The sequence below is a fragment of the Cercospora kikuchii genome (assembly GCF_019650295.1).
Source record: "Cercospora kikuchii DNA, contig_00006, whole genome shotgun sequence".
NCBI classification, from domain to species: domain Eukaryota; kingdom Fungi; phylum Ascomycota; class Dothideomycetes; order Mycosphaerellales; family Mycosphaerellaceae; genus Cercospora; species Cercospora kikuchii.
The window spans coordinates 1,976,920-1,994,989 of NW_025408587.1; the positions used below are offsets into that span (position 1 = coordinate 1,976,920).

An 18,070-nucleotide genomic window follows, 5' to 3' on the forward strand; every position below is an offset into this window, starting at 1 on the left:
GATCACTACCTCGGACCAGCGTCTCCAACCAGGACAACCAGATCGTGGAATCGAAAATTGGCTCCTGCAAGCAAATGCCAGGCGCAATGGTGTTGGGCAACGGCAGCGCCAAGGACAAGGACATGGACGAAAGTCAAAGCTTGACATCTTCACCCATCTTACCCGTCTACTACCGAGACTTCGATGATGATGATGAGGCGTCGTCGGAACACTACTTCTCGGAGCGTTCGCAACGGCGATCCACTACTGTCGGCCATGTTCTTTCTTTCTTGGGCATGACTTCGCGTCAACGAAGACGAAGCAGAGACCACGACCAGGATCACCTTGGCCCGCGGAATGATGTCTTGGACGGAGGAAAGCTCAGGTCAAGTCCAGTGAGGGAAGGACGCAGACGTCGTCGATCACTGGCAGGCACAATCAGAAGAACTTGTGTTATGGTCTCGGTCGCAGCATTGATGTTCTTGTAAGTTGACCTACGCGATGACGATGCTTGCAAACCTACTCACCTATTACAGTGGCGTTCTTCACATACTACAAGCAATCGTAGGGCGTGCGCGTCTATTCTGGAACCTCGAAACTGACGAGATCTTTCTCCCCGAATGGGGTCTTGCTGGAAGACCTGGTGATGGCCTTGCCAACTATCCCACGGACGCGACAAGAGACGTGCTTCCCATCCGATGTCACTCTCACAACGACTATTGGCGAAAAGTCCCACTCTACGATGCACTGCACTGGGGTTGCACCGGCGTCGAAGCTGATGTCTGGCATTTCGATGAAGAGTTATACGTTGGTCATAATACTGCCGCTCTAACCAAGAATCGAACGTTTCGAAACTTATACATCAACCCGATTGTTGAGTTGCTCGATACGATGAATCCGCACAACGCTTTCGGCAACACTACCGGTCATGGAGTGTTCGATGCCGATCCTGATCAAAGTCTTACTTTGCTCGTCGATTTCAAGACCGAAGGCCGTGAAACATATCCCCATGTTCACAGTCAATTGTCCGCGTTACGAGAAAAGAACTACCTCTCGTACCACGATGGAAAGCAATTTCACAAACGCGCTGTTACAGTGGTCGGAACTGGAAATACTCCCTTCGATATGGTCGTTGGCGAGACCGAACGCCGCGAAATCTTCTTCGATGCACCTCTCGATCGAATGTGGGAGCCTGAGCGGGAGCGCGATACCGCGAACCTAGAAATTGACGAAAGTAAGACACCCTTTGTTGGCGGTGGTCAAGGGAATGTCGGAACTGGCATTGTAACTTCTGCGGACGACTTCAATTCCACCAACTCCTGGTACGCAAGCGTTTCGTTTGCGAGATCTATAGGCTTCGTCTGGGGAGGTCAATTGTCCGCGTCCCAACTCAACAAGATTCGAGGACAGATCAGAGGAGCAAAACGAAGAGGGCTATATGTCCGTTACTGGGATACACCGAACTGGCCTGTAAGCCTGCGCAACTCGGTCTGGGAGACGCTGATGCGCGAGGGCGTTGATATGTTAAATGGCGATGACTTGAAGGGGATGGCGGTGGAGAATTGGAAAGCACGTGTACATGGGTTCTGGTAGAAGGAGGATGAGAGGGACATTGACGTGTCAGGAATCAGCGAAGATACCCCTTTTAACATTACTACGCGGCTTGCGGCTCACAAGCATTGAATAGAAAGCAATCATCAATTGACATGAGTGGCCTCATCTATGCGAATGCCTCACCTCGTCTTTCCCGCGCCGTTCTGTACAAGCCCTTGGACTCCACGCAGCCTGCAGTCCGCGCACATGTGGGGCGATGATTAGATTCTCTTTCCCGCAGTACGGACCACGCTGTGCGACGTGAGCATCCGTGGCCACGGGCCGACGGAGAGTCCGCAATAAGCCGACAAGCTTTGATGCGCAGGGCCATGCCACGACCTTGAGTGACCGGGGTATTTTATTTTAGACTGTGGCATTGCCATTCACTGTGCTTAGTCGAAAAAGTCTTCAGTCGCCAACCACACTCTCCTCCTCTGCAGGAGCGCCATTGACAGCCTCGTGATCTTCTTCTTCGAGCGCCTGTGGCTCAACATCCACCTCGTCCTCATCCTCGATCTCGTCTTCCATTTCATCCTCGGCCACGATGGCATTACTCTTCGGACCGGCTCTGGGTTTCTTCCCAATCCCGTTTGGAACAGCTTTTGCCTTAGCCTTTACTTTGCTCTTCCCAGCAGCCTTCTTCTCCAAGTTGGGCTTCTCGAAATATGCTACCACTTCTTTGAAGTTCGGCCCAAGTCTGGTCTTGTTGCGCTCCACGCGCTTTCGTGTCGCCTTGTCCGCCAGGACACCAGCAGCCTCAGCTTGTACAATCTTGCCTGTCAGGATGCATAGCTTCTGTTCGGCAATGAGAGGCTTCGCGAGCTTGGCATCCCGCGCTTGTTGAGACGTTTGAAGCTGCTGGTCCTCATCCTCGTCTTCAGACTCAGAGAGTGGATCGTCATCGACGGGATCTGCGTCCACATCCATCTCTTCATCCTCATTTGCGTGATCGTCCAGTTTCTTGCGGCTCAATTTGGCGAAGTCTTTCTCGAGTGCAGCGAAGGTCTTCAGTACCGCTTTCTCATGTTCAGAGTCCAAGTCCATGATCAACACAGTATAGTCTTCGCTGACGCCAGCTTTCGCCTTCACCGTGCGTAACACAGCTCCAGACGTGTGCAAGTCTAGTAAACAGCCAGCCATCGAGAAGCAAACATGTTCTGTTGCTTTCCTTCCATCAAGCACCAGCATGATATTGGTCACGTATGTGTCTCGTCGCAGGCATAAGGGCTCCAGATCATCCAGTTCTGGGCCCACACCTGTCCTGACAGCTGTTGACAACGCGGACAGCTTCCATCGAAAATAGAATAAGGCGGCCTCTGCAGCTCTCGCAGCGATGCTGTCCTCGAGTGCTGCCTCTTCAGGATCAGGAGCTGATCCAGTGGAGTGCACCGCGCGTTGTAGCAAGTCGATGATGAAGTCAATCGCACCATTATATGCCTTGTCCAGATCGGTGTTGCTAGCCGCGAGATTGCCATCCTCAAGGTGTGATATAGGGTTCGAGATGGTGGCAAGATGCACAATCCGTAGCAGGTTGTTGCTGAGTGCCACTAATTCTTCTCGTGGGGATGCCCCACGGACAGTCAGCGTGTTGACATTGAGCAACTCTGCAAGATTGCTGACCACATCCTCCCACAGGCCGGACAACTTCTCCACCGCGGTGTCGTCGAGGTCTCCGTAAGATTTGGCATGCAGTATGGCACTTGTCGCGGGACCAAGCACTTCGTCCGTGCCGTGTGACATGAACTGCTTTCGAAGATCATCGAGCAGGGCCCCATTGATCGTGGGATCGGCTCGCAAGCTTTGCAAAGCAGGAATCGCGAACACACCTTCTAAGCGAAGGACAGCAGCCGCAGTGCCTGGAGCATCGCCGAATTTCTTCAGAAGTTTTGGCAAAATATCTGTCAAGTGCCGCACGGCCTCTTCAAGCTCATCCTGCAACTCTTCCTTTTGCTTCTTCGTGAGCTTGCCCTTCGTGTGATAGTTGTGCTGCTCCGCCAAATCACCGAGTGCACGCTTCACCGAGGCATTGAGAACTTCCAGCAAGATGAGCTCCTCCTTCTCGCTTAATATGCACTCATGCTTCACTTGTGATAGAGCATCGTCAGCTGCGCCATTGGTCCTTGAATGGGAGTGGTCGAAGAGCAGATAACCTGCTAGGGCCTGCCAATTCTGCAGCTCGTCGATCTTGTCATAGAGGGCATTGATGGCCAGGGTGAATCGAGAATCGGTGCCTGCAACGTTGATCATGAGGCTGCCGTCTGTGCCGCTCCGCTCAAATTGACTCGATCCTGGATCCTCATTGTCGTAAGACTGTAGCATCTCTGCTAAACACTTGAGCTTCAGCCACTCCAGCCGCGGGGCCTCGAAGTTTTCCTCGCTGACTTCTGGTAGGTTTTCCTTCAGACTCTCAATGCCGCCAATGTCGTCTACTTTAGCATTGAAAAGGTCATTGACGTTTTCCGAGAAAAAGCCTGCGACTGCCTTGCGCACCTTTGCCTCATCGTGGAAGATGAGCCGGCCTATGGCATCGATATCGTCTGGTTCAAGCAGGTCGTTGTCCCTCAGCATGTCCAGGAGCTCGATCCCAGCAATTCGCACATTCAAGTCAGCATCAGAAGTGCCCACTTCTACGAGCCTTTGACGGAACTTCTCCGTAAATGTCCGAAGCCCACCGAGTTTGTTGGTATCTTGGTAGAAGCGCTTGAGTTGATCAACGACTTCGTGTCTGCACGAGGCTTGTGAATCACTGAGGACCCAGCCCAGGTAGCGCAGATGATGCCCATCGAAGAAGTGTTCCGGCCGGGCCATGATCCAATCTCCAATTGCCTCTATGCACTCTCGGCGAATCATTGGGTCTACATCACGATAGCGATGAATGAATATGGCATCGAACCAGTCCTTCAGCAATGCTTCCAGGTACTCCAAGTCGAGGGTGGCCTGCTTGGCCTTCTCTTCGAACTCCTTGACCCGCGCTTTGTTGACTCTGGATTTCTTTTGCTCCGCAGCAACTTGCCTCTGGAAAGTCGGCGCCTGTTTGGCCAGCTCTTTCGCGATGTCACACATGGCTGTGATTACGCTCAACGAAAAGACAGTCGCTGTGTGTCTGAACGATCGATCAGACGCAGATGACATGGTCGAGAACCACACGCTTATGTTTTCCAGCAGGTCCGGATTGGCGATCAAAATCCCCGCTGCGGATATAGATTTGATCAACTGTTGCATGAAAAGCGTGATGTTTTGACGAAATGCTACACCGCTCTTGCCCTTTGCGATCAATGGATAATCGGTAGGTTTCGTGGCCTGATGCTCTGTTTGCAAATCACGTAGCTTCTCAGTAGCTCCATCGGGATCCTCGATGTCGTGCACGTTGACTTTTATGTTGCATCCCGCGGATTTGAGCAGGAAATTGATCAAGTCGGTCAAGGCCAACGCCTCATTGTCTTTGAAAGCAGCAAGCCAGTCTGCGACAACTTCATCTACGCTCTTGTCCCGTGCAAAGAGCTCGGCAAAGATCCCGCCAGCTGCTTCTGCGTCTGCGTTATCGATCGCCTGCGGCTTCTTTGGTGCGCGCTTCCTAGCGGGTGCTCGTGTTGTGCTCCGTATGGGTAGCGAAAGGCCATTGGTTTGAGTCTTAGCCTTCTTCTGTGGCGGTTTCTTCGCTGCTGCTGGCTTCTTCGCTTTGCGTGACTTTTTGGCTCTTTCGCGCATTTCCTCCTCGTCAGGCTCATCCTCTGGATCATCATCCTCGTCATCCTCGTCTCCAGCGTCCAGCATTTCCTCATCTTCATCGTTCGCATCGGCTCCGCCCGTTTGGTCGCGTTTGCGTTTGGCTGCTGCAGATGAGGAAACCGTGAAATGATCAGTTTGTTTCCTCACGCGTCCGGAGGCGCGTCTCGTGGGAGCGTCGTCCGCGTCTGGCGCCGGCGACACCGAAGCCGACATCGTCTAGATTCTGTCTGCGTTCGCGCGACGCGTGCGGCTTTTGCGATCGGGCTGCTTCTTCGCAGTCGCGTTGTGCGACGTGTATTGTGCTGGCGACTGTCGGGTTGCGAGCGATGCAGTATCAAGGCTGCGACATTTCGCTTCGTGTCACGTCACGCGAAGACTGCTTGCGATGCGAGTACCTGTGACGCGCAGAGTAAGTGGGCGGTTTGTAAGGTGGTCGGTCCCGCGCGCGAGATTGGCGCAAACGAGCTTGCGTGAAAGTCAGCGTCACGCGTCAAAGGGTCACTCCACAACAACCATCGACGCGACAAATGACGCCAAGGCTCGCAATGCCTGCCCACATGCACAAACTATATTGATGACAATGGATCATGCGAGCCAAATTCGCGATTGCCGGGATTCAATTCTGCTGTCATGCCGTGGCGATTGAGAGGAGCGCTACACAATGCCTCAAAATGTACGAAAGGCAATGTATGTAATTTAGGGTGGATATCCATTCATGAACATATGAACAGCTCAACGACAAGATCGATGCGCAATCCCGGACCCTATCGTAAGCACAATAGTGCGCGCTCCCCAAACTCTTCCACAATGCTGCCCTCGTCGCTCAGCATAGTCCACAGCCAGCTCCGACCGGCTTCGACAGTGGGCGCACCAAACTTCACCACAACGCTACCGCGGATGGAAGCGGCAGACCACAATACTTTGCTGTTCGCCTCCATCTGTTGTCTTCTGAGCCTCTTCACAAGTGCAGGATCCATCAACCTTTCCTCGTCATCGCTGCCACTATCCCACTTGCGATTGCCAATCCTGGGCAAAGCCTTGAACTCCCTGAGGAAGAATGTGCTCAAAGCAGCGAACATGTCTCCATACAGTATCAGCGTTCCATACACGGCTAGACCGTCCATCCTGTGCGCCATATTACCACTGATATGCTGAGAATTGAGCACCATGTTGTCCCGTAGCAACAGCTTGTGCACGCCATTGGGTTGACTGATGTGTACTTCATTGCGGCTACCATAGCGGAAAAAGGACCAGTCTTCGCCGTTCGCAGGACGACCGTTGGAAACCCAGTCCAGGACGCATAGGCTGCCTTTACTACCGTCGCATGAAGAGTTTCCGGTAGACTCAGGTAAGATAATGTTGTACTTCTGCAGCTGCTCGAAGCTGCTGTTTCTAAATGGCTGAACCGGATCTGGCAGGTAGCACAGGGCTGATCCCGGCGCGAGAGTGACAGTCATAGCTTGCCTGCTGACCACGTCTTGGCTTGGTGATTTGAACAGCTTGGTGCTGCCCTGCGTGAGGAGTGTGAGGCGAGTACGAGCCTCCAGAGTGACTCCGAGGTCGATAGCATCGCCAGCCACAAGTCCACCTCCATAAGTGAGCAAGTAGACGCTGTGGACAAGGGTGGCAGCTTCGTTGTCAGTCCTGACTGGTAAGGGAGCTACCAACTTCAGAGGGTATTGGTAGTTGACTGTGCGCAGTTTTGGTGTGTTGGGAGCCAACAAGGCTAGATGTATCGTTCCATGTCCTGGTGTGGAATTGGGCAAAGCGAAGGGTTGGGACATGTTGTCCACTGATAGAATTTGCTACCGGGTCATCGTCTTACGGCCACACGCACCTCTGTGACCACAGTACGCAGCTTGAATAAATTCGACCATGTTGTGTGTAGAGCCGAAACAAGAACTGTTGATAACTGTCGCTCGGCAGTCATGCCTGGATGAATCAGATTGAGCTTCGGCTCATCTCGCCAAGCCACGCTTGGCCCGTGCTACTTTACGAGTCTCGCCCGGCCGTAGCCCAAACAACAACATCGTTCTTGCATCGTGCACGCCCTCTCTGCGCGCGGATGGGCCATGTCGACGGTGACGTTCCGGTCATGGAGCCTCCAAACGGTGCGAAGCCGTCCAGGAAGCGAAAGCGGCCCAAGGTTCCTGAACAGCAACGACAGCGAGCAGCTGTAGCGTGTGGCTCATGTCGAAGATTGAAAGAAAAGTGTAATGGAAAGATCCCTTGCGACCGATGCCAAAAGTATCACCGCGTCTGCGAGCCTGCGTCCGTGACACAGAGCACTACGGCTACCAGCCAGAAGACTGAAGGTGAGGGCGTAGAGGTTTCGGCCCGTCGTATTCAGCACCTGGAATATGTCGCTCGCCACTTCTTGGGTGATACCTCGCTCACAGACGACGCTTTGAGCAAGATCGTGGCCAGACTAGAATCCGAGAATAACGCTTATACTGCTGGACAGCCATCAGACGAGCCCGAAGCGCCGGCATTGGATGAAGAGCGATTCACGGTACAGAATGTGTCGCCGAACACAACGCATTACTCCGGAGAGTTTTCTCACTGGAGTTTTTCCATGAGATTGAAATCGTACGTGGAGCAGCAATTACAGGTCGCGAATGGTCGCCAAACCGAGGACCAATTCCAAGTACTCGACTACTGGAGAGCACACCATCTCAAATCCCGGGACTCACGAATGAAGACCGTTCTCGATAGTCTGCCTCCAAAGGAAGTTGCACTATTCCTTAGTTCGGTCTACTTTCGTTTTGCGCAGACGAATACATTCTTCGCGGATGAGGGCTGGATCCGCGAGAAGCTCGACACGCTCTATCAGCAGAACATCGTTCTCAACGCGGACGACGCATGTTGGCTCTGCAGTACTCTTAGCATATTGGCAGTTGGAACACAATTTGCGCACATGCCTCAAGCTGTAACCGGTCAGAGTGAGAATGGCATTGAGACTGTTGCAGATGCAGTTGGCATCTCCTTCTACCAAATGGCTGCGGATCTTATTCCTGATGTTGTGGCCATAGCGAGCGTAGACAGTGTACAGGCGTTTCTGTGCTTGGCTCACTTCGCCTTGCCCATGGATGCGCATGGGGTATCCTACACATACCTCGGGCTTGCGTTGAGAATGGCGATACAGAATGGTATGCACCGCAAATACCTCGGAAATGAATTTGACGAACATACTTTGGATCTACGAAATCGCCTGTGGTGGAGCACGTACCGATTGGAAAAGCGTGTGAGCATTCTTCATGGCCGGCCATCATCCATCTCCTCGAGTGAGATTGACGCGGATCACCCTGCAGACGTCATGCAACCCGGGAAGCCAGCTACCGGGAACAGACAATCCGAAAGCAGCATGACGAAGATAACAGATTGGTTAGGAGATATGTCTTTTTTGGTTTTCATGCTGAGGAAAAGTACACGCTTACGACATACATACTTTGAGCGACTACTACATGTGAAAGGACAGTTCCTGGAGTGGTGGACCACAGCTCAAATACCAGATTTCGAATCTGCAACAACTCGAGCCGTCTTGCACCTGCATTTGTCCAAGCACATGAATTTGGTGTTTGTTGGCCGCCCATTCCTATTGAACAAGGCGAAGACCAACACTAAGACTCCCGAGCGCAGTGGGCAAGCGGAAGTCAATCAGCGATGGACTGAACTGGCTGACGATGCGGTTCGATCCGCGGAGCAAATAATCACAATCGAACAGCACATGCATGGAACAATTGGGCTGGCAAAGGCGAGTTGGACTGAATTTAGCTCATGTCGAGCAGCCGTGCTAGTGCTTCTTGCACAATGCTTACACGAATCATCAGAACATGTGCTAGGCGTTCTGGAGAACGGTATGCATCTAATCCGATACATGTCGACTGCAAATGCCTCCACACGCTCAGAAGCATCCTTGATGGCATCCCTCGAAACCGCTATTCGTCATTTGCATACACGAAGAGGACAGAGCGCCTCTCAGGAGGTAACTGAGACACTCAATAACTTCAAGAAGTGGGCGTCACATTTCCAAGGGGAGACACCAGAGCCAACAGAAGGACTATTCGATCCTCTGCCCACGCACATGGCAGCTGCTGTCGATATGTACGACACTTTTGGGGACTTGGATTGGAATCCTTTCGACGCTTCGCTCTTCGACGACACCCCTATCGATTTTGGGGAACTCGGCATGCATCATTTCGATGAGGCTTTCAGTATTGCTGATATGCAACCACCAACAGCGCCGCCATAACTCGTCTCGACTTCTTGGCATAGCTCATCGATCTCGGAGGAAGGTGAGAATCTTCAGCACTTACAAGCAGACGGCCATTTCTCCACAAGGACGAGGGCCCATTGCACTCAGATCTGGGCCCTGATAATTCCTCTGCTTCGTCGAACTAGAAGTGCACTGCTCCATCCAGCAATGATAAGCTAGGTGGATATTGTGGTCGCCCGATAGGCCGGGATGGGACACCGGCCCGATGGGCCATGCAGCCCACCAACAAGCGCTGCCACTGCTGCTATGCATCTCCGCCATTGTGTTCTTGCTACATGCTTGGACTTGATTTCGACTGCGACGCATTAGAACATCTTGAAGAAGGAATTGTATAATAGACGCAAACCGCAGAATGGCAGTGCCCGTCCCTAATGCAACCCAGTCCTTCTGGAGGTCTGATTTGCACGCCTTGGACGACCACAGGACAACAGAGCAATTGCCTGCCGGGGCCGACATTGTGATCATTGGCGCCGGATACGCTGGCGCAAGCTTGGCTTACCATTTACTGGAGAAGAGCGAAGCGTCGCAAAAGCCCGTGTCTATCGTGTTGCTGGAAGCTAGACAGGCTTGCTCTGGCGCCACTGGCCGCAATGGTGGACACCTCAAGCCAGACCCATACTACAGAGCAGCTGGTGCTCTCAAGGCACATGGGCGTGAGGCGGCCGAGGAAGTCGCCTCATTCGAAGCGAGACAAGTGAAAGAGATCCAAAAGCTGGTTGAGAAGGAAGCGATTGACTGCGATTTTGTTGTAACAAGAGCGACAGATGTCTGCATGTACGAGTCCGCTCACCAAGAACTCAAGCAGGGCTTGGACTCGCTTCACGAAGCAAATATATCGACAGCAAGCGAAGTCCACTACAGTGGTCCACGCACGGCACAAGGTGTAGGTGACGGGTTAATGCTCCTGGCTGGTGGTGCGAGCTGATCACTTTCATCAGATTTCTGGCATCAAAGGGGCAAAGGCATGCTTCACCTATACGGCGGCACATGTCTGGCCATACAAGTTGGTGCTGCATTTACTGCAAAAAGCTGTTGGCAAAGGCATCAATCTGCAAACCCACACTCCGGTCAAGTCTGTTAAACCTGCTGGAAGCTCCGGGCGCTGGGCGGTCAAGACTGAACGAGGCACGATACAGGCTGCGAAGGTTATCTATGCGAGCAATGCTTATACCTCGTCGCTACTACCAGAGTACAAGGGAAAGATTATTGGTGTACGCGGGATCTGCAGTCGTATTGTGTCTACTAAACCCGACGCTCCGCTTCTGACGAATAGCTACATCATGAGACTGGCGCCTGGGGAGTACGATTATCTTATTCCTCGCAGCGATGGAAGTATCATCGTGGGCGGCGGCAGAAGGGACTATTTCAAACAGCTCGACTCCTGGTACGACAATTACGACGACTCAAAGCTCATCGAATCTGCCAAACACTACTTCGATGGCTATATGCAACGCCACTTCCGCGGCTGGGAAGACAGTGGAGCGTACACTGATGCAGTGTGGTCCGGGATAATGGGATACGCCTCGGACGGCTTTCCACACGTGGGTGAGGTACCTGGCAAAAAAGGCCAGTACATTTGTGCAGGTTTCTCCGGACACGGGATGCCACAAATTTTCCTCTCTGCGAAAGCTATTGCGTCTATGCTATTGGATGACAGGGAAGCAAATCAAACTGATCTCCCCAGGCTTTACAGAGCGTCGCAAGCGAGACTCGATTCAACTCTGAATGTAACATTAGAAGGATGGGACAGTACGCATGCGAACCCGACAGCGAAGCTTTGATGACAACGCACCCAAATCGCGAGCGGCGTCAGATCCAGAGGCACCAAGGGCATGAGAAGGAAGGATATCCGAGCTTGAAGACAGCATATTCACACCACACAAGCTACTTGGGCACAAATTTCGAATAAAAGTTCTAGCTCAACGGTCGCGCTGTGCGAATCGACATGATCAACTGACATGTGCCAGACCAAGAAGCACGTCAGATTGCTGAAACTGTGAGTTTCACCATAGCCAGACATCTAGCCTTCAATCATGGCGATACAAGATCAGTATTGCGAAGAAATGGGCTCATTTATACCTCGGCTCTGTCCAAAGCCCAGTGATCAACAGGGTTCCACACAACATGTTTCATTCAACTCACACGTACACGCACACTGTGAACGACGGTATTTCAGCATTTTCGACTATCACTAACAGCATGGCACAAGTTCCAAACGAAGACCTCAAAACGCGTATGACTAAAGCTCTGCTCGCGCCCGAGAATTTAAGAAAGGTACCGATGCGTCTCTCACACCTTCACAAACAATTTAGCCTGTGCATAACACCAAGATCAATACCGACATTTGAATGCATAGTACGATAAAGACGGCAAACACTTCCTCCTCCCATGGCTCGAGATCGTCGAAATCGCCGACGCAGAGTTGCTCTCGGAGAAGACGTGCAAAACCACTTTTCGATTTCGAGCACAGCCAGAATTCCTCAATCCGATGGGGACATTACACGCTGGAGCGAGCATGGCCATGTTCGAATGCGCGACGACTTGGGCATTGTGGCCTATCTCGAAGCCGGACTTTTGGCCGAGCTTGGGCTTGTGCAGAGCGATTACTTTTAGTTATTTGAGACCTGCTGTGAAAGGTGAGATGCTGTTGATGGAGTGTGAGGTGAGTTCGATCCGTTGTTTAGTGAGTAAATAATGGTGTTGACGGGATCATTGTTTAGACTGTACATGTTGGCAAGCGTATAGCTCTGGTGAAAGCGGTATTGAAGAGGGAGAAAGATGGTACTGCGCTCGTGACGTGCGAGCATAACAAGTATAACATTGACGCTGATGTGAAAATATGAGTGAGAATGGTGAAGTTTCTCTCGATGAACAACTATCGACAGGCTGTTTTTCTATAAGATCTTCGTGATCCATTTTGAATGGTACACTCGATGGCGATTCGCTGCCGGCCTGTGTCATGCTGTGGTTCAGTCTGTATTCGACGAGATCACTGCGTTCACTTTATATAGCCGCGATGCAGCTCATGATCCAGATCACTCTACGTACTCATTGTCTACCCGTAGGCCATCATCGTCTCTGGGACAGAGGCAGGAGAGTCCTGCTAGAACAGCAGGTGCAGCCGACAAGCCCCACTAAGCCCACCTTCACCGGAAATTTCACTTCACCCTAAATTGCGACTTTCATATACAAATTCTTCTTCCCTTCCAGCCAATCAATAAGGCGATCTCGAGGGTCACACCCTCGAGACTTCTTCGCTTGCATCGTCTAACGGTTAGGACGTAGGTCTCATACTCTCAGAGTATGACCTGTTCATCAGAACAGGCTCTTCTACGAAGGCATCCTAAAATCTGAGTTCGATTCTCAGGTAAGCTCATCAATTTGCGCTCCAGCCGCGAATTTGTGCTAATCAATCTTTAGTGCGAGCAATTCCAAACGCGCACTGGTTGTGGTTTACCATGACCGAGATGTCTCAACATGTTAGGTGACGAAAAGTCACCAGCAAGCCTTTCTTTTTTGTCTTTTGCATTGAAGACAGAACCTGCCTTTTTCTTTTGTTGCATGTCGTTCGCTTTAGGCACACGTCTTTTGCGCAGTCATTATACCTTACGCCCTGTGTCATGTTTCGAACGTGTGCATCTCAAACTTTTGCTTCATAGGAATTCTTAATGCATCTATTCATGTCTACAGGCTATATGCACCCAATTACAGCTCATCACGAGGCGGAACCTCGTCTTTCTGCTTGGCCTTGTTCAACCAGTCCATCATATCTTCAATGCTTTCACCACCTGTCACTGGCTTACCATCCTCAGCCTTGGGTGTATCTGCCGGAGCAGGCTCTTCAGGCTCAGCATCATCGCCTTTAGCCTTTTTGCTAGGCTTTGGCTTTGGTGAAGCTTTCGGCTTTGGTGGTTTCTTCACTGTGGGCTTAATTGAAGCCCTGCGCACAAGATCTTCCACGGCGTTGGTGATCTCGGTCGAGCGTTTCTCAATGTCTTTAACGAGAAGCACAGGATCCTCGAAAGGCTTGAGTTTACCCTGCTCGGCCAGCTTCTCAGTCAGCCACTCAGAAATCTCGTCGTACTTCTCAGTGATGCTCGTCAAGTCAAGGCTCAGTAGAGGTGAAGGCTCCTTGCTTGGTTCGGGTTCGGGCGTGGTCGCGGCATCTGGCTCCTCCAAGTCATCCGCATCGCTAGACGAAGAAGGCGCTGCGGTCGAACTGCTCGTGCTGGAAGCGCTGAGGGAGGCTTTGGCCTTCTCGATCTTTTCCTGATACTTCGCGATCGATTTCTTCGCCTTTTCCAGGCTCTTCTGAAGCGCTGGGACTAAAGTTGCACGCTGGGAGGTCTCTGTCTTGCGTGTCTTGATGGGGTCCACGAGGTCCTTCAGCGCCTTATATTTCTCCTTGAGAACTTCTGTGGTCGCCTTTCCAGGTTCGCCAGTCTCCATCCATTCTTTCGTGGACTCTAAAAGCTTGCTGATCTGGTTGCGCTGCTCTTTTGTGCTGACGGCAATGTAATCAGCATTCTCCAAGAAATCGCGCACAGAATAAGTAAAGCTTTCAAGCACATTTTGGGCTTCATCGCGAGCAACACGAGCTCTGTCCGAAGCGTCGAAGTCCTTCAGCCTTTCTCCCAGACGCTGAAGTTGAGCTCCATCCGGTTGTGGGTTGCCGAGCGGAGCAGTGGAGAACTTCAGCAGGACAATCTCGATCTTCGGCGTAGGGGACTCAGATGCAGAAGATGAAGAGGATGAGCTAGATGAGGTCGAAGAGCTTGATGCAGAGCTGGCGGCGGTGACATCTTCGACTGGCGTGTCGTCCTCTTCTTCTTTCAAAGGCTCTTGGTCTTTCTTCTTGCCTAGTCCAAGCCAACCTTTCACTGAATCACCAACACCGCCGGACTTTGCTGTTTCATTCACCGCACAGCCCACGCTTCCACTGAGGACGTCTGGAAGGCCGAAATTGGGATTGAGCCTGGAGCTGAACCTCACAATCATCTCGTCCTTCTCGCAGCCGAACTTCGACTTCAGCTGGTCAACGGAAGCCGTAAGGTTCTCCACCTTGACATCGAGGATTGGACGATCAACTCCATCAACCTTTTGGCTAAAGCCGAAGGAGAAGTTCTCGCGGTCCTTGAAGGTAACCTGCTTGACTGTCGCACCGGAGCCCGCTGGAGAATTTGGAAGGAACAACCCTTGCTTCCTCTCCTTGCCGCCGTCTTGGTAGACCAGGCTCGTGGCGTAACCAGCAGCTTCAGAGTCGCGGATTTCCTTGACCTTGAAGCTTGGCGAGAGACCGGCCGCTTTGAAGGCTGCACCAAAAACTGCAGATTCATCTGGGTTGACATTGCTCCTCAGCTTTGACTTGTCATCGATCACGGCTTCAAGTCTGCTCTGAACAAAGGGTGTGCGAATGGCACCTCCATGAAGGATGACTGAGTTGAGGTCCTTGGAGGTCAACTTCGCCATCGCCAAGGCATCTTCCAGAGGCGTGGCCACTCGACTTGCGTGACCAGCTGCGAGCTTCTCAAACTCCGCGCGCGTAAGCTTCACACGAAGGTCGATATCGGGAAGAATCTCTTCAAATCCGGCAGACGTGTCCGAGTTCGCACTCAGCACCTGTCGAACTCTTTCAGCCTCCTTCCAGAACCGCGCCATGACACGGCCATTTGATCTGACTTCAGCCTCCGTTGTCCCCCGGCTCTGCACCTCCGACTTGGCCAAGAGCTTCGCCACGAACTCGTCGAGTATCACATGGTTGAGAGCATCGCCGCCGAGTGTCCGGTCCCAGCCAACTCCTTGCACTGTGACCTCTTGAACCGTTTTGTTGAACTTGCCCACATCCTTGACATTCTTGCTCTGGAAGCGTAGAACGCTGGCTGTTGTAGAACCAGCGCCCATATCATAAACGAGATGGTATTCTGGGGATTCGCCCTTCGATATGTCTGGAAAGGTTCGCGTCTTCGCGTAGTCGAGACCAACAGCCAAGCCATCTGAGATGAGGCCGAGGACGTTGAAGCCGGCAAAGTAGGCGGCGTGCACGATGGCTCGTTTCTCGTCTGCTGTGTAGAAGTTTGGGATTGTTATCACCGCATCATTCACAGAGCTCCCTTTGCCAGCCATATCCTCCGCATTGCGCTTGATGTTTGCCAATTCCATGCCAACCAATTCCTCCACGCTGTATGGCAGATGTTCGCTAGGAAATGCCGCACTCTTGAAGACCGTGGTGCCGAGTGATTCCACATGCTCCGCCTGAAGAGCAGGATATCGCTGCTTGTATGTTGCCACTGTTTCCGCAGCTCTTTCGCCAGAAAGTCCCAGCAGCTGTTTCAAATTTGGGAAGACTTCGCCGGGCATTCGTCCCTGTAGAGCCAAAGCATCACCGCCGTATGCTCGTTCAGGGAAGCTGCCCTCTTTGGCGATAATGTTGTTCTTCTCATCGCGTGTTGGTTTGAAGGCCAATGCCGCCGTCTCTTTCCGTTTCGAGTCTTTCGTCAAGACTATGTCAAGCGGAATGCCGGGCTTCACCAATGCGGCCTTGATGTTCAATGTGCCGAAATCGATGCCCAACACTGCAGCACTGGCTGTGGTTGTGAAGAGAAGAAGCAACGCAAGACAGGTCGTTAAAGGCGAAAGCGCGCCTGCGCGCCGCCGTCCTGATGGTAACATGGCTGTAGTTTTGTGTGTGTGGGTGGGTGCTCCGGCCGGAGAGTAGGTCCAGTCCAGAACGAAGTGTCGGTGACAACGGGCTAGAGGGATTTAAAAGAGCATCGGGGCGATGGGGTGTTCGAAGACGACGTTTCTTCGGCGACTTGAAAGAAGGGCTCTGAGGGGCGTTTTGTGCTCGACGTGTTCAAAAGACTGACGCTCGTCCTCGATGGCCACACATGCCACCTATGGCATTTTGCCGACCTTAAGCTTTCGCCAGGGACCCACCCTTCACATGTCACCACGCATCTCACACCTCGCCTCGCGCTTCACAAGCTTCCACCAACATAGCATTGATGAGAATGCGGTCCGCTGTCTCGGCGCACATGCTCGCACTGACGACAATGCAGCCGCGCGCGATGCTGCGTTCACAGTTCAATGACCCAGGTTGTACCTGACCGCGCTGGCCATTGCCCATGTCCTGCTCAATGCACAGATTGTTGACAACTAGGAATCTATGCTCTGGCCATGGTCGGCGATTGAGTAGGATTTGCTCAAATCGCGCGGTGTCAGCTATCCACATCATGTCACAAGAGACGTCGCGCTGATACAAACACGATAGTCGAGAAGATGCAACTGAAGGCAGCTGCACCTGCCTTGCCAACGGTCAACGCAGGCACGCGGGCTCCAAGGTGACTAATGTAACCCCCATAATCATTCTTCACTTTCACGTTGTCGTCGACATCGACTGCTCCGCTCAGCAGACGGCCACTATTCGCACCATCATGGCCGCAACGGTCGTGACTGGTCCGCCTGGTGAGTATGCAGCTTGCCCATTGCAGTGACAGCCGCTGACCTTCTTCGTCAGTCGACCAAGGCATGACCGAGAAATTCGTCGTCAACACCAAGCCCTTCCTGCTTGAGGCACTGAAGCTGTTCGAGCGCCAGCTCACCCACCGCGGCAAGAACGATGCGGCATCGAACGTTCCGGCACAACCCAGTGCGGCCAACGCAACCCAGAACCACAGCAACACATCAAGCGCAATCGTGGAGATCGCTACATCGACCAAGAAACTCACCAAGTCGCAACGTCGCGTACGCCTGCAGCGCCTTAGAAAGACTAGCGACGTGGACGAGGCCCGACGCCTGACGAGCGATATCTTGGCCGAATGGAACGGATGCGGTCTTCATGTCTTCGAGGCCATGAAGATCCTCGCCAGCTTTCGTACCGAGACAATCTCTGCTGTCGAGATGCTATTTGCAGTACTCGAGAAGCTCGCCCAACTTTGGGCCAAGGAACAAGCTGCCCAAAAGATTTGGCGTCAGCTCAAGCTCGACAGTGGTCGGGCAGGACGCTACATCAAGAGCGCCGACAGGACACTCACTCAGATCATCTGCGGACACTGGCAATTCAACTTCAAATCGAACCAGGTCGACAGCTTCGATTGGTCGTCCGTCATGTTCCGCTCCCTCCGCACTTTCAGCACCTTCTCCGATCACATGGCTGCGCCCACCAAGAGCAACAAGAGCGCCTTTGAGGGCTCGAAGCAGATTATGCTTCCTTCCGCCGGCGTGACTCTGCGCTCCGTGCACGAGGCACAGTGCAGCCGTCTGGTAGTGCTCAAAGTGGCCGGTGAATATCTACCGCAGGAGCTGATCGACATGATCGTTGACGAGGTCAGCATGCGTTCGATAGGATTTAAGGTCGTTGTGGGTGTTTTCAGCAAGTATGGCTCTCAATTCCGCTGTCAAATGGCCAAGAGAATAGCAGTGCCAGCCAATCAGCCTGCGTGAGCCATTCGAATCACTCGGGTCTCTGGGAATGTCCTCCAGAACAGGTACGCT

The 18,070-nt window shown here is 52.5% G+C and overlaps 7 protein-coding genes across 8 annotated transcripts; 4 read left to right on the top strand and 3 right to left on the bottom strand.

The window, feature by feature from the left end:
• Positions 1 to 74: 74 nt before the first annotated feature.
• CKM354_000969700 (uncharacterized protein) lies at positions 75 to 1,572 on the top strand (the record flags this gene model as incomplete). The annotated part of the gene is made up of 2 exons (XM_044805128.1): positions 75 to 463; positions 516 to 1,572. The coding sequence occupies 2 exons, from the start codon at positions 75 to 77 to the stop codon at positions 1,570 to 1,572; spliced, it is 1,446 nt and encodes a 481-aa protein (XP_044661063.1).
• Positions 1,573 to 1,980: 408 nt separating this feature from the next.
• On the bottom strand, positions 1,981 to 5,514 carry CKM354_000969800 (uncharacterized protein; the record flags this gene model as incomplete). Its single annotated transcript, XM_044805129.1, has 1 exon — positions 1,981 to 5,514. One exon carries the CDS (start codon positions 5,512 to 5,514, stop codon positions 1,981 to 1,983), a length of 3,534 nt encoding a protein of 1,177 aa, XP_044661064.1.
• A 551-nt stretch (positions 5,515 to 6,065) lies between these two features.
• CKM354_000969900 (uncharacterized protein) lies at positions 6,066 to 7,085 on the bottom strand (the record flags this gene model as incomplete). The annotated part of the gene is made up of 1 exon (XM_044805130.1): positions 6,066 to 7,085. One exon carries the CDS (start codon positions 7,083 to 7,085, stop codon positions 6,066 to 6,068), a length of 1,020 nt encoding a protein of 339 aa, XP_044661065.1.
• Positions 7,086 to 7,396: 311 nt separating this feature from the next.
• On the top strand, positions 7,397 to 9,553 carry CKM354_000970000 (uncharacterized protein; the record flags this gene model as incomplete). Of its 2 annotated transcripts, XM_044805132.1 has the most annotated exons (2): positions 7,397 to 8,143; positions 8,199 to 8,234. In XM_044805132.1, 2 exons carry the CDS (start codon positions 7,397 to 7,399, stop codon positions 8,232 to 8,234), a joined length of 783 nt encoding a protein of 260 aa, XP_044661067.1. The 2 variants fall into 2 exon arrangements, with proteins under 2 accessions (XP_044661067.1, XP_044661066.1); XM_044805131.1 differs by having other exon boundaries at positions 7,397 to 9,553.
• A 376-nt stretch (positions 9,554 to 9,929) lies between these two features.
• CKM354_000970100 (uncharacterized protein) lies at positions 9,930 to 11,358 on the top strand (the record flags this gene model as incomplete). The annotated part of the gene is made up of 2 exons (XM_044805133.1): positions 9,930 to 10,460; positions 10,516 to 11,358. 2 exons carry the CDS (start codon positions 9,930 to 9,932, stop codon positions 11,356 to 11,358), a joined length of 1,374 nt encoding a protein of 457 aa, XP_044661068.1.
• A 1,924-nt stretch (positions 11,359 to 13,282) lies between these two features.
• On the bottom strand, positions 13,283 to 16,246 carry CKM354_000970200 (uncharacterized protein; the record flags this gene model as incomplete). Its single annotated transcript, XM_044805134.1, has 1 exon — positions 13,283 to 16,246. One exon carries the CDS (start codon positions 16,244 to 16,246, stop codon positions 13,283 to 13,285), a length of 2,964 nt encoding a protein of 987 aa, XP_044661069.1.
• Positions 16,247 to 17,010: 764 nt separating this feature from the next.
• Positions 17,011 to 18,019, top strand: CKM354_000970300 (uncharacterized protein; the record flags this gene model as incomplete). The annotated part of the gene is made up of 2 exons (XM_044805135.1): positions 17,011 to 17,041; positions 17,094 to 18,019. The coding sequence occupies 2 exons, from the start codon at positions 17,011 to 17,013 to the stop codon at positions 18,017 to 18,019; spliced, it is 957 nt and encodes a 318-aa protein (XP_044661070.1).
• Between the last annotated feature and the right edge of the window lie 51 nt (positions 18,020 to 18,070).